Source organism: Oreochromis aureus, linkage group 13 (genome assembly GCF_013358895.1).
Source record: "Oreochromis aureus strain Israel breed Guangdong linkage group 13, ZZ_aureus, whole genome shotgun sequence".
Classification (NCBI taxonomy): Eukaryota; Metazoa; Chordata; class Actinopteri; order Cichliformes; family Cichlidae; genus Oreochromis; species Oreochromis aureus.
This window is the reverse complement of record NC_052954.1, coordinates 14,880,596-14,904,918: the sequence shown is the minus strand read 5'-3', so window position 1 is coordinate 14,904,918 and position 24,323 is coordinate 14,880,596. Positions and strand designations below refer to the sequence as shown.

The following is a 24,323-nucleotide window of genomic DNA, read 5'->3' as shown; positions in this document are numbered from 1 at the left end:
GCTGCCAAAATAGTCTTTGTTTCCCTATAAACTTTGAAGTCTCCTCCTTATTGTGTCAGAAAACAGGTGGAGCTCATGGTCTTATAGCTTTGTTGGTTATTTTGCTAAATTATTATCAGTGTCGCTTCATCACTCTCATCGCTATAGACCAGCCATGCCGTCGTGAGGTCATAGGTTTACAGCTTGAGGGAAACGTTTGGAGAATAACTAAAGGCAGCTGTTCTGAAATCTTCTGGCATAAAGTTAAAACACGTTATTTCCTGACCTCTTAACCTGACCACATATAGTTTTGTTGCCTAAATCTTATTAAACAGTGAAAAAACCACACATTACATCTACTCTCCTGGATCAAAGTACTGCATTTGTCCCATTCATCAAGCACCGCCTTCTTCTTTGCAGGTGTTCTGGCTCTTTGTATTCCTTCACCTAACTTCCTAAAGTCATTCTGCTAGGCAGTGCTGTATTTTCTTGTCTTTCTTCTCAAACTTGTTCTACAAAATATATTTGTATATATGTATATATACAAATGTATTCATTTGACTTATCACATTGTTATTATCGTTGTTATCGATCACTCTTTTACTATGATGCACTTGCATTAGGGTACAGTGTGTCACTAGGACACGGGATATTGGCCATTGTATGCCAATATAGATATTCCATTAAAAATCTTAAATTATTTAGAATGAAAGAGTCCATTTAAAATGGGAAATCTCATCAAGTTTATGTAATAATAGATGAACAAGGTCTTTTTCTTCTCTTTATTCTCAAAGGTGCTCTGTTGGATTGAGACCTGCTGACTGTGAAATCCATTTGAGTACAGTGAACTCAATGTCAGGTTCAAAAAAACAGTTTGAGATGTTTTGAGTTTTGTGACATGGTTCATTATCCTTCTGGAAGCAGACATCAGAAGATAGGTACTGTGGTCATAAAGGGATAGACATAGTCAGCAGCTCTGGTAGGCTGTAGTATTTAAATGATCCTCAGCTGGTACTAAGGGGCCCCAGAATGCACGTGCGTGTATAGTCAGTTTTATAATGCTGAGTGTTTCTTGTCTTTAGCTTACTCTAACCTAGACAGAGGGTGTGTATCATTTGCAAATTATAAAGTTGGCCATCACAAGCAAATTTATGTAAAGTGACTCAGTGGCTGTAGAAAATTCACAATACAGACATATAAGAAAGTGCACAATTGCAAAGCAGAATGTTGCATATACAAACAAAGTAGGTGCAATACACTGTAATATTTTCCAGTGTTTAATGTTTTTTTGTCAAATGCAATGCCATTGGTGTAATAATAACATCGGAGTAGTTAATTTAAAATTCTGATGCCTACTGGTTGTATGTACCACATTAAAGCCCAACTTCAGACAGCAGACAGTCAGTTTGCAACCAACTGATTTTCTTTCACTACTTTCAATACGCAAGCCAATTATATGATCATATTACAAAAATACCCCACAGATCTATAGCTCTAGGCAAAACTGACACGTTATTGTATCTTTTTATTCATTTTCTTTTTTGTCTGCATACTGGAAGCTTTCATGCCCAGGTGAGCTCTCAGAAATGATAAACACACTCCTTAATGGCTTCTGTGATTTTTATGTGCACGTGAAAGGTACACATCAATGGTTATGTCTGCATACAGATTAGTGACACACAATATGATGTTTTTGTCTGGTGCTTTGCCATATGTCAATTTAGTTAATCATCTTGTAAAACAGGCAGGTGTTTTGCCCTTATACCACTTTAACAAGAGTGAAATGAATGAAGGATCAGAGCAGCGATTAGTATTATATTCAAAGCAAACAGGTGCTTGACAAAACAATAGTATTTGCTGAGGTTATGCATGTGCATATCCATGAAAAACAGACACAGGCAGAAACACGTACGCACAAAGAGGAGAGTACTGTAAGATTATTTTGAGATTCAGTGCATTTATATTGTATTAGGGCAAATCAGAAAAAGATTTTAAGAAGTAAATTGTTGTCTTGTTTTGTTTACAAACTACATTTACACGTAAATATGTGTGTGTAGGAGGAATTGGTAAGAATATTGCTCTGTCATTAATAACCCCCCAATTTTTCACCCTCAAATGAGTAATGAAACACTACCTAAATTAAGAAAAAAATTATGTCCTTAACCATACTAATATTAAGCTTACCACAAGTTAGATGTATTCCATAATTTAATTAGCACATATAGACGTTATGGTGACCAGATTTGTTAAAAATATTGAAGCATGTTTTAGTAGTAAAAGCACCTTAAAACCTGATCATTTACCTGCACTTTGTATAGTCTGTACAATTAAATGAATTTGAGAAAAATATAATTCCTATTCTTAAGAAAATTTCTTTGCCTTAATCACCAGCAATCTTTTGAAAAAATGTAACAAGTAATAAGCTAGCTACTTAACAAAAAATAAAGGAAAGAGATGCTAATGATCTAAGTTTTATAGCTAACTGTAAGCTAGCCCTGTGTAAGTGTTGCTAACAATTTGAGTTCATGTTTTTCAGTTTAGATAATGTTAAAAGGTAAAATTATGCCAGCTCAGTCCTTATTCTTGGAACATAAGAGAATATATTCAAGCAGCACGTTTGACCGCTGGGCATGGGTGCACTGTTTACACAGCTTGTCATTGTTAGCAACCAACGGTAGCTCGCTAATTCTCTAGGTTAAAACTTAGAGGGATTTGACAAAAGGGTGAAGGTTAAGCTAGAGACTCCAGTGTTTTCACCTGTTACTGTAGTTAGCTAGTCTATCTTAGTACAAGGTACACCATGTATAATTGAGCGATTTTATGATACTTAAAGCTGTGTAGATTAATATATGTAAGCAATATACAGTTGTGGAAATTTAAGTAGTTTTTTTGGCTAGCTACCCTACAAAATTAATGATATGGGTGTGGATCTTTTCTTTTCTTAATTCCTTTATGAAGTAAAAGCAATTAACCAGAACCTTTGTTATAGAACAGTTCCTATTTTAAGTTCATTTTAAACTGAAGTTGTGTGAAAGTTTTTACAATCATTAGGTGAAAATGTAAGAATTTGTGAGTTGTGGGGCTAGGCTGCAATTGAGAACATTATTTCTCATCTGATATGAAAAATCACTGAAACTGAAGCAAAAGACAAATTTAGTTTATCATTTTGTTGTTGTTGCATTTTTATGATAACACATTAATCATTTTTATGAGGCAGAAATGGCTTTCAGCTGTCATCTTCCTAAACCACCCACACCATCTCTTGCAGGTAAAACAGTAGATTAGGTCATATACTGTGATTGAGCACACAGTCTCTGGAAACCACAGGGGTTAAAAAATCTCTAAAAGGGCGTTTTCTGTCAAATGTCTTTGAATCTTTTTTATTATTATTATTATTATTATCTTTAAGGGCACTAAACATGTAAACCTAATATCTTGGGGTCAGAATCAGCATGCGCATCTGTCCCCTGCCACATCCCCGATTTTCCCTTGTTATCTGACTCTCCAGTCTGTCTATTAAAGCTGAAATGCCAGGAAAAAATATTTCAAAGGGCAAGTCTCCAGAACTATAAGAAGGTCTAGAGGGATATTCTCTTATGATTTAAAAAAAACAATGCTTTTGTATTCCAAGTTTTAAATGACAGTGACTTAATAACTGATAAATTATTTTCATGTATCTCAGTTCATGTTGCATGCATTTTATTCTTTAAAAATTATACAGAAGATATATTAAATGGGGATAAATGTCAACATGATGACCAAAGTGATGACCAGGTGTCTGTTTACAGCAAAACCTCAGGTTTTCAATTTTTAATGGAGAAAAATATTTATATCCGGGAACCTGTTGAGAATTCTGTGTTTACCTCAGTAATGCTTTAGAGGAAAGGTGACAAGAATTTAATATGGACTCCTCACAGACAAAACAAAAACATCAGCAGCAATGTGTCTTTTTGAAATTATGTCCTGATTACTCTGGATAATCTGCAGACAATACCGTGAGCAGATTTCATTGGAGCTCCCAAAGAAATGCTTCTGAAAAGTTTTGACAGCTTATGATTTACTGAGGATTTTAGGATAGCACAAGAAAAATCCCAACCTCATACACCACACACAATCTGTCTTTGCCCACAGAGCAGCAACCCAGCAACAGCTTGGCTTTTCACAGCACTGCGAGTAGAGGATTACTTTGCAAGCAAAGATGGTGGAGCAGAATATGCTGGACTTTTATTAAAAGTTCTTGACCTCATTTGTAATCTCTAATCTGGTCAATAATTAGGTATCCAATCCAGACATTACCTGAGTAATTAACAGTGGATTCATTCTATATATTTAAGGTTACATTTTATGTGTATGCACATAATTGTTTAACTGTAAACTGTATTATTTCCTTATTGTAATGGATGTAGCATTCAGTGGATTGTATTTCTCAGCTCCACCAACACATACATAAGTTTAGGCAATGCAATAATCTTGTTTGCAACTGGTGCAGTTCACAAAAAAATAGTGCAATAGTTGAATGTATATATGCTTTTGCCAGTAGTAACACCTTTAGGTTACCACAGCAACAACCATTTTTCCTGAGTAGGACCAAATTATTGTTATAAATAATACAATATTGTTATAGAAACATTGAAAACAAAGAGCTTACATTCAATTTGACTGATTGTATATCTGAGTATCTGTGTATCCTGAGGGCCATTAAGGCTCCTTGTCATTTTCATTATTTTGTTATTTATTGGTTTTACTTTAAGAGTAAGTTTACCCAAATCACACACACATATACTGGAGGTGGTACAGAGCCTGTTTCTGATTAAAAATAAATCAGTTCATTAAAAAAAATCATGGTGGAGGGGGGTTAACAGTCACAAAACAATTTTCCAACATTTGGATTCTTGTGACTCCAAGTAACACTTTTAAGCATGAGATGAGAAAATTTCTTATAGTGATTCAAAATAAAAAGAACTACAGGAGCTCTAAAGAAATGTTTGTGCTAAAACAAAGAAATATAGCCATCTGCTTCATTTGAATTTTCATTTCTTTCGAGCCCTTGTCTCGGTTTCTTTTTAGCACAATGCTTGAATGTGTATCTCGGAGTGTGTGGCCCTGTGGTGAAGGGGAGGGTGCACGAAAATCATCTGTCTAAACAATTACATGTGTGGATCTTGAACACCTGTTTGTATTGAGCAGGTGCCTTGACCTTTTTCTTTAAACAAAACTTTAGGATACTAAGTAGTTTTAATTCAACCAACACTTTTAACTAAGACAGCTCTTTTTTAAAAGAGATTACAATAATATGGATGTGACGAAACTCTGTTCAGACAGTGGTAAACATGAGCAAACCCTCACTAGGTTTTGGATAAAGTGTACACTCACAAGCCTGTCAAACCTGCATTTGAAACATAAGTTGTTGGCTACCATATAGCAGTATAGTATTGCAACATGGCATTTGGGTCTTCTAACTAAAATAGTATGTGGATTGAGTTTGTTGCTGTAGCACAGGGACTGCCTCTGAAAGCTGCCTTTATTAAACTTGCTCATCATTCTGCTTTATAATAGAGCATAACGTCTTTTTTATAAAGTGATGAATAGCCAGGTAAGCGTGGATCAGCATGAATACGCGTTAACACGTTTTGTATTCTGCACATATTTACTTTTAAGCTTGACTTGGATAATTCTAATTACTGCTAATATAAAAGTACCTTACTATCAAGTAAGCCACATGCTTAGGGTCTTTATTGGGGATTTTTGATGAAATCATAATACATCAAACGCCGTGTAATACCCGCACCTGGCTCTTTTAATAACAGAGTTTGTTTGAACTGCAACCGGGCATTTATTTTACTGAATATCAAAGCTGTTTGACTGTGTGCTGGTCTTGTTTGCTGAACTCTCTGTCAGTGAACATTTCAGTAATAATGACAGAGTGGGAGGGCCACTCGGTGCAACTAATAAGGACAGCGATCGGGCTGGCGATCCCACTGTGACTTTTATTTCCAAGTCCTGGAATCCGGAATCGGACTGGTCGTATCCACACATGGACTATGCTTTTGTCGCGGTTTTTTTCTTTGTTGTCGCCTTAGAGGAAACTTTGTCAGATACTGTAAGTACTTATAGATCAAATTAATTTCACAGTAAACGAAGATTTTAAAAAAGAAGAAGAAAAAAACGGCTTAATGTAGAAATCAGCGTGTGAATTTATTGAAAATCCCCTTTTAGCGAGCATATTTTGCATGTTTTCTCATGAAAGTGTGTTTTTGTTTTTTTATTTTATTTATTTGTTTTCCTACTTAAACTCCCGGCTTCATCCGTGTAACTTGTGCTGGGACCCATGCTTTAGAAACGGCTTATTTCTGATTTGCTTGCAGCTCAGCAGTAGTAAACATGCACCATATTTGCCTATTTGTTAACAGCAAATTACGTAATATTCTTAACACTGAACGAATATCAAGTGCTACGTTTCATACTTATTAAAAAAAATGCTCAAAAGCCCACAGCCAATCAGCGGTCGCGCATAGAAACACGCTTCTTTGAATATTACATAGTTGCACTGAGTTATTGCCTCTGAGCGAAAGTGGCTGAATGACTGATGGATCGAGCAACTTCAGTGCGCACGGTTTTGCCTGGTGCCTGTGATACATACGGGCTCATAGCCGCCGCGTAACTACCTTAAACTGCCCCTGTGTCCGTTTAGTTGATGCGGATATAGAGCAGCTGTGTACCATGCTGCTGCACCGGGGGGAGCGTGTGGGTTTAAAGTTGCAGCTTAACTCGCGCACAGACCTCGATTATATGACTGCGATGTGTAAAGGTGTGGAGTAACTGCGACAGCAGGGTCCGCCTGCAGAGCCGCGTCTGTTGCATGCATTTGCAGAAATGACCAGAATAATATTACTCCTCCACGCAGACACGGAATGTGATACCTCTGTACTGCCTGTGACGCTTGCATAGACGGGCTGTAGTAAGTGGCATGGTCACTTCATTACCGAGCGCCATGATACTGTAGGCCTGCATGTAAAACTTTATGATCAAATGGGGGAAGGCTTGAAGGGTGGATGGGAATTATGTATGTATATATAAATGTATGGCACTCCTTTCTATTGCCTTTTTAGTAAGCTAGATATTGGAATTACTTTAATTTGCTGCAGCTGTATTAGGGCCTTTTGAGATCTTTTTTTAGGAATGTCTTCAGAGTTTTCATCGCTGGTGGAAATAGATAAAGTCTTTGCAACTATGCTGCCACAAATTTAAAATCCTCCAAACTGCTTATTCATTAGGAGGTCACTTCATACTTTTAATGCATAGTTTTAATATAGCACAATAAAACATGAGATTTTATCATGCACAGTACCTCAAGTGCATCAATTCAGATTCTTTTTAACCTGTACAACTCGAAGTCCTTGAAAGTCTTTGAAGAAGCCATGCGAAATTCTTTTACCTTCTGAGTTCATCTGTCAACATTATTTTGGCAGCGCACCAGTTTTTCAGGCAGAGCAATCCAGTCGTTTCTAAAAGTGTTAGTCTGAAAAGCCCACTAAAGTTGAGGGTGCTTTACCGACTGTACTTTGGAACAAACACTCACCATCCAGTGTGACTACCCAAAAAATGTGTGGCGCCTCTGCAATGGCACGAGAGCAATCCAGAAGATTTTGTTTGGCAGCATAGTGAAATGGTTCAGGGGACTTAGTTGTAACTGGAGGTTTCCAGGTTTGATACTCGCATGTGATATCCTTGAAGAACAAAGTGTTGATTGAGTACTACATAAATAAAAGATCAAGGCTGTGGCAATATGATCAAGAAGCCAATCCCATATAAAACCCATCGTACAATTAGTCTGTCACACATACTGTAAATATAATTTAGAATATTGATTAAAAAAAGGAGAGTAGATGAACAGACTGAATGGATTACAAGCTGTAAATGGAGAAGCTTGGCTTGCTGGGTAAGCAGAACTTAAAGAGAAACATAGCTAAGCGTAAACACTGCTGCGGTATAAACATCTGAATTCATCACTGTATGAAAACCTTAATTAGAACAAAACAACGAACAACTCGCCAGCTTCACCATGGTGACGGAAATAAATCCAAAGTAAGGCTTTAGGGACATTTGAATGCACAAGCGAGTTAGGTAAAGCAGGAAAATCAGGCACATGTTAGTGCTGAATTCAATTCTGCAGTAATACAACTTGCATATAACATAATGCAGTCATGTTTCTAATAAAGAAAAGAAGTGATTAGAATGTGACAGATGTATGTATATTTTTTCTCCCTCACTTGAATGTAGACAGCTTTCTACACTAGATTGCTACATGAATCCAAATAAATTAAAAGATACTGTTACCCAACATAATAGCATGCTTGTAATAAAATGGGTAGAGGCTCATTGTTTTCTTGGGCTATTCTCTGTAATACAGTGTGTTTATCCATTGTTTAATTTAACTAAACTGAAGCTGAAATTAAAGCCATGCTGTTTCCATCCAGGTTTTCAGGTGGACTGCTTTCTAGAGCCAGAGCCATGATTTGCTTGTTAAGGTGGACTGCTCTCATTTGGACTTTAAATTCCATTCCTTGCGCTTTGGGGATGGCAGTGAGCGAACAATCAGGTACATGGGTTTGTTGTCTGCAACTTTTTGCTCGTAACAGCATATTCTTTGTAACAAAACAAAATGATTGATGGTGATATTTTACTCTGATCTTTTATTATGTCTTTATTATGTCAATTTGAAGAAGATGTAGACAGAAATATTTAGACTCTATTATAATAATAGACATTTGTCCGTGTCCAAATCCATCTTCATCCGTTTTTGTTTGCAATGACTTTACTTGAATCCAAACTTTTGATTGATAAATATTTTACAAAACAATCAAAATGCATAAAGCTGATCTCCATTTCATTTTTTGTGAAGCTGATCTAGCCATGTCTCTAAATTGGATCTGACACTCTCGTTTCTTCATTTTTTTTTAATGTTCTAGCAAAACTTTTAAAAATTAACAGAAAAAAAACAAAAACAACTTTTAACTGATTTTTCTGGTCTGATGTGTTTTTTCGCCTTAAGAAGCTTTTGCCTTAAAAAAAGGACAAGAAATGCACAGTGGAAATTATTTTGTGATGGATTCACTGTCTTTTCCGTAATCCTAGTCAAAAGTGCTTCAAAATATAAATGAACATCTGCACACAACACAAACAATTTCTCGGTTGCTTTCCCCTAGATGGCTCATGTCCCCCTCTGAGTGTAGAGGAACACAGGTTTTCTGATGTTTTAGATCGTCCCCTGGAAATCACAGGTAGGTACTGAATGAACACGGTGGCTTTGTGGGGATGTAGACGTCGGCTTGTTCAAATCTAGTAACGCATTGTAATCCTGTCCCGCAGGACTTGATCTCACAGAAATGTTTCTTCTCCGAAAGGGAACAATCGCAGAAGACCTGCCATCATTTCGATTAGGAAGCAGTCCACTTATTAAGCCAACAAAGTAGGTAGCATTCACATCTGTGCTAGGGGTGCATGTGTGTGTACATTCTTCATTATTTATGTTCGCATTGTTCACTGGGAGAAAACCTCACAATGCAACCATGCTATAAAAATGTGTGGCCAAGGCTGTGATCAGTACTGGGCTGCAGGCTATTGCTCTCTGGCTCCTTCATGTGCATCTTCCAAATATAAAGTTCTGCTTATTTCTTATAACTCAAATATTGCAAGACCTTATGATATTTTACTGCTAATGTGTGTCTTTATTGTGGTGGCCATAATGAGAATTTGAGCTCGCTTTCTTGGATCTGGCTGAAGAAAATCTAAATAAAAATAAACAGTGTAGCAATAACTGAATTTCACAGAAGGCTTGGACTGAGGCAACCCAGATACACCCTGCTCAGAGCAATAGTTCTATTTGCCTTGGCTAATAAGGGCAAGCAGTGAGGTGAGCTGGTAGATGGGGAATAATTTGAACAGAATTAATATATATTGCATTTTATTCTTGAAATCTCATAAGGGCAAAAACTGGGACATAAAGGAATGGGGAAAAAAAGTCCCAAGCTTGTATAATAAGACAGGAATATTAAAATTACTATGTAAATGACACATTCACTTACTGAAGACCTTTATTCCCCGGTCATCTGGCAGGGTCATGATGTGGCATCACCTTGCTGCTGCTGATGTGACGTGTATAGTAGCATCATATTTTATAGTATTTATAAAAGCCTATTGCCCTTTTTACATTTGTATCACATGAGACCTGGGACATAAGTGAAAGCACGATGGTTTGCATAACTTATACTGAGGTTTTAAAAATGAATCCTGAGATATTCATTGTTTCGTGTCCTCGGGTTGTAACAGTGAAAGAGAACACTTTGTCATTCTTCCAGGAGGGCAGGATATTTTTAGTATTTTTATATGCAACTGTAAACATTTACTGCCTCCCTCTCTCTCCCCCTCTCCCTCCCTGGCTGGGTGAAAAAAAAATCTTTGAGCCAGGTGATTTGTGATCTGCTTCCCTGTTCAGTCAACCAGCTGAAAATACATTCACTTCAGCCCTTCACTCAGTCTGGGCCCATAGTGCAAGAAGATGCTGCTTCTCGGTGACGCTGCTGACAGTGTCATTGGTTATAGTGGCAGGACTGCGATCCCTCTCATATCCAATTATCTAAGTACTTTGACAGGTGATACTGCATGTCAGCTGAGGAGGGAAAGCGAGGGCAATTGCACAAAGCAGGAGGCCCCAGTGCCCCTGCCACAGCCAGTAAAACATTGCTCACACCACTCGCAGCATATGCAGCAATAGATGCGTAGATATGGCTGATGTTCTGCCCACTCCTTGGCACAATACACATTACGGTTCATAGATCACTGCTGACACACTCGTGGAACATTTGTGTGAGGGAGCACATTTGCCCGGCAAAAAGCAACACATATTCATCCATAGAGTATTAAAGCAGAGTGTTGCAGTTGCTCCCAGCATATTTATAGCTTATTTATGTCTGCTCTGGCTCTCTTCGGATCATATACTAACTTGTGTCTCGCATCTGAAATGCATGCTGGTCTATGGACTTCATTTTAAATATGTTTAAATGATTCTCAACTATCTAGCAACTCAGGCTCTTCGAGCTTCAGTAGAATTTGTAATAGACTTCATTTCTGTGCTCAAATCGGTACCAAGTTCTGCTTTCGAGCAGGTACTGTAGCTTTTTTTGGGTGTTTTTGTTAACAATGCAAATCAAGCAAAACAGGAATTTAATCAGCACTTCTTTTTTTAATGTGACTGCAAAATTTCATAATGTAACTTATGTTGAGATTTGTTTAGCAACCCACAGTTTTAGCAATTTGTAACTGTTGTGGCAGCTTATTCATCATACAGGCTTACTGTGGTCTACTAGTTTACGTTCTACCTGGGTTGCCAATAGGGAAATTGCAGAGTGCCCTCTTTGCTTTCACATTCATTTGCTGTTTGGTTATGTAGGGCTATCAAAACCATGTAATTAGTAATTACTCCCTTTTAGTACATTTGCCCTACATGTAAATTGTGCTTTAAGGGCAGCCAGTGCGTTAAACGTCTGACCAAGTGTCCATATGTTACGATTTGGACGCGAAGCTGCTTCACTATTGCCACAACACCACAAACGCCAAAGGATACTTCTGGGACGCCAGTGGCTTTGACACATAGGAATGAGGATGAGCTCGTCTTACAAAACCATAGCTACCTTCGTGCACCTCGGCTGTACAAACTAAAATGTCCATATTCTAGATCAAATCCATGCCAGTAAAAACAGCTCGCCTACCGAACGTAAACACAAAAGGTGGGCTCACGCTGGGAAAAAGAAGTAATAGCCATTTGGCGCTTGAATGATGGATCTAGGGTAAAAACTGACACGGTTAAGTCAACTTTGAACTGCGCAGAGATTGAATGTCAGTGATAAGGACGTGAGCCAACTAGGCTTGCATTTGAGATTTGATTGTTTCAGCTGTAGCAATCTGATTCCTCTAGCTCAGTTTAAAGACTCTTCCTGGATAGGATTTCTTACAAGGCATGAGACTTAAGTCTCTTCCATAAGATTGCCTGCCAGAAAAGTGGTGTTGCTGTGATAATTCTGTCAAACCATTGTGTCAGCCAAGCAATGCAGACGGTCAAAAGCACGTTCCAAGAGTGGTGACAGTTTCCAGAAAGCACATGATCACTCCTTATAAAAATGGAATTAGCTCTGAATGTAATTCTTGAGTGTCAGGGTGCTACTCTGCGTGATTTTGTGTGCTTCTCTTATTATGGTTGTGCACACACAAAACTATTGTAATACTCTGAGGTGTTTTTCCTCTGCTCTCCCATACTGCTATGGACGTTCCATTGCTTTGGCTTGAAACCAGACCCTACTTCTTCACACTGTAAAATACAAGCCTATAGTAAACAGTCATTATAAGGTTTGCATTGAAACAAAGATTTACTAATGAATGCGATCTGGAACGCATTTCTTTTTGTTCCAAAGTGTATTTGCCAATACAAATTATGTTTATTCAAATGGGACTTGTAAAAGAAAATGCTGGCAGGATCACTTACAGTATATTGTGGAAGTGTTTTGCCTGTGTACTAGGGAAATTGAATGCAAATCCTTCTAAGTCATGCAGAGTTGCACTTTCCCAAAGAATCAGACAAGCAGTGTTCAAAACAAGTAACACAGAGCTCCACATTTGGCCACTTAACCACCGGGGCAGTCAACACGAGGTCAGGGTTGGCGTAATCGCATACAGAGATTTTAAAAAGCTGTTTTGGCAGTGAACCAGTGGAAATAAATGGAAATCTTCTTTTTTTTTGCTTTTTTAATTCACTCATTATCACCTACTAAATCATGCTGAGTAGCATTTTACCAAATAATTAAACTGTGGTCAAGGTAACCAACCCTGAACTCCAGGTTTAGCCACTTAGCCATAGCAGTCAACACAATATCATGACCTTTAACCCTCTAGCCTCTCAGAGAGAACTGTGCCAGCCCATTGAAAGAACTTTGTGAAAAATGGTATGAACCACGACATGAAATGTGAAGTGTGGTACAAAAGCTCCCAGAATTCTCTTTTATTTCATGATGTTTCTCGCTCCTTAATAATGATGTGTAATCCATTTAGCACAAATAGGTACTGTATGTGCAGCCTTAAAATGTTCTGCACTGCATTTATTTTCAGATTCTCACTTTTATAAATTGCCACGTCACTTTTGATATTGAATTGCTGCTGAAATAATCCTTTAGCCCTTAGGCAACAAATGACCTTCCCAGTCCTCGGCCTCTCACGGAAGCATTTGATTTTTCAGGAGCTTTAACTTGGCGCATTTATCATTTTAGTCATGTACCGTGCACACCAAAAAAATCTCAAAGAATTCAAGGGACACAATAGAAGAGGGTAGGAAGCTCTGAGAGAATAGGAGATGATATATTGGAGTGAAAACTAATTTCCAACCTGTCTGAGGAAACACTCTCTCTCGCTTCCTCCCCCAGGCTGTGCTCTGCCTTCTCAATGACCTTATCATTGCATTATTATTATTTTTGCTGATCTTGATTTATTATGTTTATGCTCTTCCACTTTTGGCTGTTAATTTGAGTGTGGAGTTGGGTTATAGGTTATAGTATTTTGAAGGATATAATGTTTTTTTGTTTTTGTTTTTTTTAGCACAACGTATAAAATAGAGAAAGAGAGTGAGGGTGTGGGCTGAGCGATGAGTTAGTGAATAAGATGTAAATCATTTGGGAGTGGGTATGATTTGAAATATGATATTGTTTTTTGTTATATATTCCAGTTTTTTCTGTGTATTTTTCTTCTGCTGGAAAAAAGGAAAGGTGTGTTATTTGACTTTACAGAGTGGCTGAGGTCATAGACATAAACCCTCTGTAACTGTGCGTGTGCGTCGTATGTCAGCGAGGTAAAAGATTGACTTCTGTGACTTTGGATCAATGTCTATATGCTCTCATCCATCTGAGTGACAGGGAAGCCTGTATAAAATACATCAAGCTAAATGGAATTAAGTTTGTCAGGCTTATTTATGTGGATGTCTCTGCAGCAAGAGGATACTGAAATTATATTGATCACTGAAGCTGATTGGCTGGTTCATTATTCAGCCCCTGAAAGCTTTAAACCGCCTTACATTCTGCACTGAAAAATTAAACCGGACACTGTTATTCAATTTTTTTAGACTATTTCAATGTTAAATTTAATATTGGTGCTCTGTTGGAATGTAACTGTTCCTGATGTTCTTTTTAGATTGATATTTCCAAATGGGCTTCCAAGTGAGTACTCCCTTGTCTCCATCTGGCGGGTAAGAAGAACTACAAAAAAAGACCGGTGGTATCTTTGGCAGATATTTGATCAGTCAGGAGGCAGTCAGGTTAGTGCCAATATATATTTTAATTGTGTGTAATAGTTTGAGTATCTACACAGATATGGTGCGGTGACAGTCCTCTTCTTTACATCTCAGGTAACTGTTGTGGTTGACGGCGACAAGAAGGTGGTGGAGTTTTCTTTCCAGAGCCTGCTGAGGAACACTCTCCGCTACACTTTTAAAAGCCGTGACCTCCACGCCCTGTTTGATCGCCAGTGGCACAAGCTGAGCATTTCTGTACAGACCAACGCCGTCTCCATTTACATGGACTGCAAGCTAGTAGAAAGAAGAGCGACTGATGAGAGGGCCAGCATTGACCTCAGTGGGCGCACACTGATCACAACACGAATAGAGGATGGACGGCCTGTAGATGTATGTCCCATGATAAACATGTGTGGAGCATTTTGTTTTCTTAACTGCATATTTAGCAGTTTGTTATTCAATATGTTCAATATGAAAGCACCACTACTGCTTTCAAACAACATTCAAAACATGTGTCAGGTGCGTCTTAATCAGTTTAAGTCTTCTGTGGTAACATATGTGTTTATGACAGTGCTGTGCAAAACTCTTGAGCCACTCCTCATTTCTTTATATTTTGTTCCCAGTGAGACAGGCTTGAGCAATTGCTCTTCAGTCTTTCTGAAGGTCTTTCAGAATTTTTCTTTGGACATTGGATACTTTTTCATTCATTTTCAGTCCACTCCTTGTAACTTCAGGGGATTTTTTTATTTATTTGTCAAGACACTTAAATCATAAAACAATCTTGTGTCTACACATAATGGACAATTTGGGAAAGAACCAATTTAAAAAAATATCTTTAGGCACTTTGTTTCTAGCAGATTGGTGCAAAACACATATTTTTTCCCCCATTTCAAATGCCTGTCAAACAGTCCAGTTTGACAGGCATAAATATTGTTTTTGCACCAATAAGGTGATTCCCCAAGAACCAGAAAACTGGACAATTGGAAAGCACAACTATTTACAACAGATGAACATTATCTGAAAGTCATGTCCTTAAGAAATAGGGGGGGAAAGCAACAAAGATCTGACAGATGCATCTGGCCCATTTGTTGATCCATCTACGGTTCACTGAAGCCTCAACAGAAATGGCCAAGGAAGAGGAACAGGGAGAAAAGGCTTAGCTATGCTAAATTACAAACGCAGCCAGTGGCAAAAGGACTTATGGAGTGATGAATCTAAATTTGAATTTTTTGGGTTCAAATTTATGGAGAAGGTTAGCGGAAAAGCATAACAGAGAATGTCTACAATCATTTGTAAAACATGGTGGAGGCTCTGTCACGGTTTCAACCAGTGGTGTCGGGGATCTCGTCAAAACTGATGGAATCATGAATGCAGAAAAGTACTGGGATGATATGAGATGATGTGGGATGATCTTGATAATAATAAAAAGCAGCCAACATCCAAAGAAGAGTGGCTCATGACTTTTGCACCATACTATAATAGATGGATGCTTCTACTGTAGCGTAAGCTTTTAAGATCCCTTTTGAAAGCTTGTTTTTTGGCTGTCAACACCTTTTTTTAATCATTTGCATGAGAGGAGGGAGTCTTTTTTTTTTTAGCTAGCACTAGCAAGAATGGTTAGCAAGCTGCATCTGTAGACGACTGGGCTGCTATTAAACAAACAGATGAAACACATGAAATTCACTCAACAGAACTGAAGCAAAAACTTCTTGGACAGGCTTTTAGTAAAGTTTAACCACACAGCAAGCCATATCATTTTTCAGATAACTGAATTAAAAATAATCCAAAGGCTACCAACACCAGAAACACAGTCCAGAGATCCAGTTACGTCCACCTGTGTGACTAGAGTTAGCAGACAACTAGCAGCCTAGTCTTCACCCACCTGTCACTTCAAGCAGCAGCAGCACTTTTAATGCAAATGGGTGACCTATAAACAAAGTAACTCCTGTACAGCTTTTACAAAAGTGGGAAATTACTTAAAAAGAGCGTATTTGTTCACTTTTACTCAATAATGCACTACTGGAGAAGAAACATGTTTACTGTGCTGAGCAGTAACCGAGTTTATTCATGTTTATTCAAGTCAGGCACTTTAGCGCTGGAGTCTGTTGGGTTGCTTTTGGAGTCAGCCTGAAGTGACTATTCAGTGAACTGCATTTGTTGGCACTTCCGCATTGGCTTCATTTTTCAGCCCCGGAGGTGGCCAAAGTGCTAAAAACAACAAAAGGTCGCCTCGCCATTAGGTCAGCCGTGCCTCTGGATAGACCTTGGCTTAAGGAGGATTAACAGCTGACTTTTTATCCTTTGTGACTGATAATAGTATAAGTAACTACACCTCAAAAAAACCAACAACAACATAGGTTTCAAATTCTCCTCTGAACCAGTTGCAAGTCATGCGGAAGTTGAAGCTTTTTAAAAATATATGTTATGTTTTTAATGTGGTGCTTTGGAGATGTTTTGCAGGCGACAGGAGTTGCAGCGTTGGGACATTATGGCTACAGTAGCTGACAAGTGAACAAACTGTGCTGTCTGAGCCAGTGAAGTGTGGACATTTGTCAGTTAAAAGAGGAGCATGACGAGATGACGAAACTGTTGAATAATGCTGTGATTGTCTCCACAGATTGAACTGAAACAATTTCTAATCTACTGTGACCCTTACATGGCTGAGCTGGAAAACTGCTGTGAGCTCCAGGAGCCAAAGGTAAAACGCTTTAACGCCTCAGAAAACAACTTACTATTGTTATTATTTTTATTTACAATAAAGACTCAGGGGTAATGAGCTGTAAAAAAAAGACATTTGTGTTTTGTTATGCATTTCACAAATAAGAAAATCAATTAGGTGACTTTTATTCTTTAAAAAATGAAAGACATTTAAGCTTCTTGGTAATCGTTTTTTGTGTCATCCACAAGAACGCGCGGCCCCAGTTAGAAATGTAATAAGATAGAACTTCTATCATCATAAAATCATTAAGAGCTAATGTTACGGTGATTCCAAATGGAGGCGTGACCTTTGAACTCTTGTCATTGCATCTCTCCTAAAGCATCCTGCCATGTCAGTGTAAAGTTACTCTTAGAGAATTCTCACAACCTTGAGAAGGGCTTATGACAGTTTGTAAGCTTCACATAAGCATAAAAAGGTTATCTGGGTGAAGTGTGCTGCACGTGACAGTGGCTTGATTTGTTTTTTTTGCCCTGAAGCAAGAACACAAAGGAAAGCGTCTAAGTAGTGAAATTTCTGTATTGATCCAGTGTGGAGCCGAGAGGACATTTAATGGGACTGCCCCTCCCCTGGTTACAGCTCAGATCCCCTTGATGCTGTCTCAGCCAGCCCCACAGTCCATTGACAGATGTCACTGTCCAGCTGAAAAGGTACACTCAATTCAACCCAACAGGGGCTTCTAATTGAGTGAATGTAATGGCTGTTGAAACTGAGCCAGCATTTGATTTGACGCCACGTGTACTCAATCCGATATGAGCATTCTAGAGACGGTTAAACACCATTTATATCAAAAACTATTTTCCTGCAATGCCAACCAAACACATTACAGCCCAAATGTATTTACAAATGCAGCTATAATTCTCCCAAGCATGGCAAATATGCACTGTGCAATAGATCTGTGAAGCTGTAAAGGATTCTTTCACCTGCAGATATTAATGTTACCTTCAATAACAAACTAAGACGGTACAGCCGCAAGGTGATGTCTTTTATCAGTGGAAATAGATATGAGATACTGGAATATACTCAGATAGTAAAAAAAAAGATTATATTTTTAAGTAACATATGACTAAAAACATCATTGCTTAATGCAGGTGCAGTATATTACTTGTATTTCTTTACTGGCAAAACAGAAGTAATATTTCTGTTATTTCAAATGCAGTTATGGTCAGATGCTTATATACACTCATCATGCACGTGAATGTCGTGGTAATTTGGTCCTTTTTTAATTTCTTTGAATTGTTCTTTTTCCAAGTTGGAATAACTGTACATCATATGTCTTTAATCACTTAAAAAAACAAGAATTTGGTGCATACGTTTCAGTTTATTTTGGATTTTCTTTAATCCACATAAGGTGAAAAGTATACATACAAGCTCAAATATATAAATATATTCGCAAAACACAAATCTGGATTAGGTGGTGCTTATAGTGTCTTTTGATTTGACAAATCCAAGTCCTATTAACATCTCACTAATAGTATGATTGATTACAACTGGTAGTTTCTCTTTGCCAGCATAAAAAAACTGACTAATACGACAAAAAATGGGAAAGTCCAAGGTTTTGGATAAAGCCGGCTAACATTAAGGTCTAGGAATGGCCTCCCAAAAGCCCCGACCTCAGCCTTATTGAAAATCTACCTAAACACTAGGTCTGTGCCAGGACATCAACCACTTTAAATGTACTCTACCAATTCTGCCAAGAAGAGTGGTCAAATAACCAGTCAGGATTCTGCCAAAAGCATCTGGTCGAGGTGCAACTTCCTAAGGGACATTTAATCAAATATTAGTGGGTATGTATGGATATTTGAGGCCGTGTGTAGGCTTTGACCCTGTGTGAACTGGAGAAAATCCAAAATAAATTCAAACTTTTGCACCCAATTGTTGTTTTTTAAAGTCATTAAAGATGTATGCTGCACAATTCTTCCACCCTGGTAAAAAAGAACATTTCGAAGAAATCATTAAAAGCCCAGTATTGCCATGGGATTCGTGCCCACGATGTGTGTAAGTAAACTGCTGACTGCAACTGTATGTTAAAAGATTCATGCTGTTGATATAAATGTGTCTACATATAGTTTCAGTCCTGCATGTTATGTGTGCACAGGGAGATGCTGGTCTTCCAGGCGTAGCTGGACTGCCAGGACAAAAAGGAGATAAAGGGGAAAAGGTAAGGGCCAGATTTTTAGTGCTTTTTGATAAATGCGTTTGTCTTGACATCTATTCAAGGGAAAATAGAGTTGTTCAGGAAATGTTAGTGATTTCACAGAAGTCTCAACTTGAGCTTGTCAGCATTGTGTTCAGCACCTTTGTTGCAAATGACCATAGTTTTGTTCTCAGATACTCTTAGCTGCAGCTGTGGGTTTGCTTTCTGGGCAGTGTTGCTGGTTTTCCAGGACAGCTACAAGGTCTAAATGTCAAGAAAGACAGCAAGTCCCCATAGGACACATTTATACTTCATTGTTAGAGGAAGAGGAATAGAGCTTTCTTTCAGCAGGGAAATGTCTATATTGGAATGCCTGAGCAAAGTCCATGTTCTTCAGTCAAGGTCCTTTGGAGAGGCTACTGTGCAATTACCTGCAAGCATTCACATTTTCTCCCAAATATCCCAAGCAGTGTGAATTGGTAAATCATACATTTGTTCAATCACTTGAAAACTGTTGTAGTTTAAAAAAAATATTCATGACAGCTCAATAGACAAGTGGAAATGTAAATTGTAAATGCCCAGTCACTGAAAATTGTGGGTGTCGTGTCAGTTGGAGGACAAGAAAAACATGAAGGAACCATCAAATACCGAGACAAAAAGTGTTATTATTCCCTAGACAAATCACATTGTTTGGAGAGTCAAATCCCCTTTTAGCTGCCTGTACAAGGTTAAAAAGTGACAAAAGGGGGAAAGCTGTGAATGAAAAGAATTCACAGGGACGAGCAGGTGGTGGTACTGTACGCCTGATAAGACTATATGGCTTTTGGGGGTCAGTATCCTAATTACCATGATGTGGCTGTGGGATTAAGATATGTAGGATGACTGTGAGAGTTTTTGTTCCGTGAAAACCAGTCATTTCTGCAAGGCACAAAAGCATCATTTTAAATCATTTATACTTTTAGCATCCAGCTCTGGAATTTGTAATTGGGCTTTTTTGAGCTTTCTACACACTGAGTTGTTACTGCTGCTAAAGTGGCATCGTGATTAGTGCTGGTAATCCTTTGAACAGCACCAAAAAGGTACTGCCTGTGTGCAAACATATGATTATAGATTGTTTTTCTTTCTAGCAGAGTAAAAAGGGCTATATTTCGTCACTTTTGCATGCCAGTTATCACAATGTCACTGAAAATCTGGAGACACTGAACATCTGGTATTGTTAGAACAGATAAATAATAAATAATAAAGACATGGATGCTTAATCCTTTTAACTTTTAAGCTTTTTATTTTGTTAGCTGATGTTTAGAGATTATTTTGAATATCATTTTTAAACTACCTTTGTTTAAGAAAGAAAGAAAGAAGGAAAGAAAAACAGGTTGCTCTAATCAAATATGTTCATGTGCTATAATTGGCCTCTAATGATTCTTAAATGACCCAGCAGAGATCGGTTCTCAAGCTGTAATGTGTCTGTGCATTTGGAATGTGGTTGAAGTGCTGGTGATTAATTAGTTTCTGGTAATTGGTGTGGGTATTTAAAGTGGGTAAAATGCAACAGGCTGCTGGTTCAATTTGCAGTATAGCAGGCACTGTGCAAGTTGTCAGTGCTTTTGTTACATGAAAAAATAGCCATATAACTTAGCCAATAAGTGTTAACCTGGTACCTAAATGATGTCCAAATAGCACTTTAGCACATATCTTTTATCTGTCTACAAATGAATCAACAATAGTTTGAACATGCTTCTTACCCAGGGCCCTCCCTTTTTTTATTGTTATTATTTTTCTGCAGGCCACATCGTGCGCTATGACTCAGTTACTCATACTGTTAACACCTGAAATCTAATTTCGGGTTTTCAACAAATCAATACTTGGCAAGATTTGTTTACTGACTGAACAACAAAATTTATAACAAATCCTATTACTGGCTTGAACACTAAATCAAAACATGATCAGGGGCCACACATTCATGACTAAGCCATCTCGTTCAGTCAGTTAACACACCACCGTTATTAAAAGCAGAAGCTAAAAAGAACCCTGGTGATTTTTTGGTAGTTGCAACTGCTGATCAGATAAATGTGGGGGGTTTTTTGCTAGAAAGACAATAAGCAGCCACATTGAATAGAAACTTATACATGAGCCGGGCACATTTCAGTTACATTTCTAATATAGTTCTATTTTCACCTTTTTTTTCTTAATCTTTTTATTCACCTCTTCAATCACTTTTTATTCATGCTATGATGTAGTAAATTAGCTGCTCAAAGTGCAGAACACACAAAAAACATCCATCCATTCTCTTACGCTTATCTAATTCAGTGATGCGGGGAGCTGGTGCCTATCCCCGCTCCCGTAGGGTGACCGCTGGGGTACACACTGACAGGTTTCTAGTGTGACACAGAGCTACAAAAATCATTTTCAATAAAAATATAATCTTCAATTTAAGTTTAATACTTGTTCATAGGCAGATGACAATTGAAATCAATACTTCAGCTATAGCAGCCTGTAACCATCTGTGTACTGACAGTAAGATACACTCACTGGATACTTTATTAGGTATACCTGTTCATCTACCTAATGATGCAAAAATCTAATCAGCTGATGACATGGCAGACATGGTCAACACAGCCTGCTGTTAGAACTTAATTATAAGAATGGGGAAGAAGGGTGATTTAATTTACTTTGAACGTTGTTGGTTTGAACGATCTGGTCGGTAGTGCCAAACAGGCAGAACCTGCTCATCTGCTGGGAATTTAAACCCTGTAAACCCTTAAAAATTTACAGGATTTGTGAGGAATGGTCTGAAAAAGAGAAAATGTCAAGTGTGCAGCTATTCTGTGGATCAAAATGCCTTGGTGATCTCACAAGTCAAAGGAGAATGGCCAGACTGCTTTAAGCTGACCAACCAGTGTGTGCAGAAGAGCATCTCTGAACTCTCTGAAGTTATGTTGAAGCAGATGGGCGACATCAGCAGAAAACCACACTGGGGCCCACTCAACTAAAAAACAGAAAAACTGAGACTACAATTCACATAGGGTCACCCAAAATCAGAAAATAGAAGATATAAAAAATGTCACCTGGTCTGATGAGTTTCTGTTGCAACATTTGGAAAATTGTCAGAATTTGGAATAACTAACTTAAAGCATGGATCCATCCTGCCTTTTATCAATGGTTCAGGCTGGTGATGAATGGAGAATATTTTCTTGGTACATTTTCAGCCCCATATAGGCATCATTTTTGCTGACCATATCCACTGTGTACCCATCTTCTGATGGCATATAATATAATGCGCATTATAATGTGCAGTATAATGTGCAATATCACCAGTGTTGGGTAAGTTACTTTAAATTAGTAACTTAGTTACATTACTAGTTACTTCTCTAAAAAAGTAACTCAGTTACTTCAAGTTACTCGTTACTTTCAAAGTAACTAGTTACTAGGGAAAGTAACTTTGGTTTTACTCAGAATTCTCTTGTTAATGTGTTGCTTCCGTAACTGGATACCCAGCAAGATTGCCAGTCTTCTAGCTTGCTTACTTGCCACAAGTGCACTGTGCCACCTACCAACAGAAAGGAAAAAATAATGCGCACATTTCCACGAGCGAAATCCCACGCCTGGACCGTCGTTGACCGCCGCCATGATTCTAGCCTGCTTTTTACATCCAACACAAAAACTGCAGTCGTGGTGCTTTTGATTGTACTCAGAACTTGGAAATTCTGCCTTCTGAATAGGAAGATGTAGGTAACACCAGACTGCAGATGAGCTGCATACAGAGCTGGACTGGGACAAAAAAATCGTCCCGGCATTTTGACTAGAGACCGCCCACCATTATAGGAAAAATCATAAAGCCTTTGAATGAAAATAAACACTGTTGTGACAGTGATGTACACTGTTCTGATGGTATATATGTATCAATCTATCAATTGTTTGTTGTAAGACTCAGATAATTATTTTTTTAAAAGCGAGACATTTTAAATGAGAATAATAAAGAAAACTATTTCCTTGTCCCCCCCTTTCCCTGTTAATGCCCCACATGGAGCCCTGGCAAAAATTTGCTAGACCCGCCTCTGCACAGTTACCAGCTGTCAGCTACGTAGAAAAGGATCCTGGTGTTATTTGTCTCTCAGAAACAGCTCATAACTTCCCTTCAACTCATTCATGTCACCTAAAAGGTAAACCTGTTTCTCCATCACCTGTTCAGCTGTGATGATTCAGTAAGGACATCTCCTGGTTTCATCTGCATGTTTCCCTCTCACCAGATAACCAAACTGATATCATGACCAGCAGCTTTACAGCTGTGGCTCCAGCAAACATCAGCTGATACTAGAAATTAATATTAAATAAATTCTAACAACAGCTGATCAAGCTTAAACGTGCTGCTGTTGTTTAACGCGACATCCGCTGGTTTCCTCTTTCTGGCGCAAAGTGGGCGATAAATAAACAAGAGAGAAAAGCCGATCAACTGATCATTGATCAGTTTCATGATTGAAGTAGAAACAGGAGAGGAGAGAATGAGAGAAGAAGAGGCAGCTGTGCAGCTTCAGCTTTGTGTCTTTTTCATTGTAGCTGAAGTCCGGGACAAACTGTGTTCCTTTTCACCTCAGTACGAAACGCGTAATATTTTCTCTGAATACGAGACGATTCTGTTTTTTAGGGGACGGTTGGCAACTCTAATAATTAACCGTATGAACAAAATAAAGTTCAACATCAGTAACACATAGCACCCACACAGCAGAAACTCCGTCATGCTAGCTAGCACGCAGTACGAAAATGTCAGCATACCGAAAATAAACTCCACCTAAACTTGGTTTATATCTGACTCCGATAGACTGCAGGTCATAACTTCTTACCTGAAGTTCAGTTCACCTGACACGCGGACCGGCGGCCGCTTCGGGTCTCTCCTCTTGCCTCCCTTTTCCTTCATCCACCTGCTGGCCTCCACCACTTGCTAATGTTATTGAATCTGTGGAAGCTCCGCGATATCCACCACACGAAGTAACGAGTAACGAGCCTATCTAAATCCCAGTAACGAGTAACGCGTTCCTGGTTTTGGCATAATAACTAGTTACCGTGCTCGTTACCACAATAATAACGTAGTTACTGTAACGCGTTACTTAATAACGCGTTAGTCCCAACACTGAATATCACAAAGCTTAGATGATCTCAAACTTGTT

The 24,323-nt window shown here is 38.3% G+C and overlaps 1 protein-coding gene across 1 annotated transcript in view; it reads left to right on the top strand.

The window, feature by feature from the left end:
- The first annotated feature begins 6,778 nt into the window (after window positions 1-6,778).
- LOC116322746 (collagen alpha-1(XIX) chain) overlaps window positions 6,779-24,323 on the top strand; it is a 104,146-nt gene continuing 86,601 nt past the window's right edge. Inside the window, exons 1-9 of the mRNA XM_031742909.2 lie at window positions 6,779-6,937; window positions 8,457-8,578; window positions 9,186-9,260; window positions 9,349-9,448; window positions 14,209-14,332; window positions 14,423-14,698; window positions 16,926-17,006; window positions 17,555-17,674; window positions 19,123-19,185. Of these exons, the coding sequence (XP_031598769.2) occupies window positions 8,491-8,578; window positions 9,186-9,260; window positions 9,349-9,448; window positions 14,209-14,332; window positions 14,423-14,698; window positions 16,926-17,006; window positions 17,555-17,674; window positions 19,123-19,185 (927 nt within the window). The 5' untranslated portion in view covers window positions 6,779-6,937; window positions 8,457-8,490. The remainder of the gene's footprint in view (window positions 6,938-8,456; window positions 8,579-9,185; window positions 9,261-9,348; window positions 9,449-14,208; window positions 14,333-14,422; window positions 14,699-16,925; window positions 17,007-17,554; window positions 17,675-19,122; window positions 19,186-24,323) is intronic.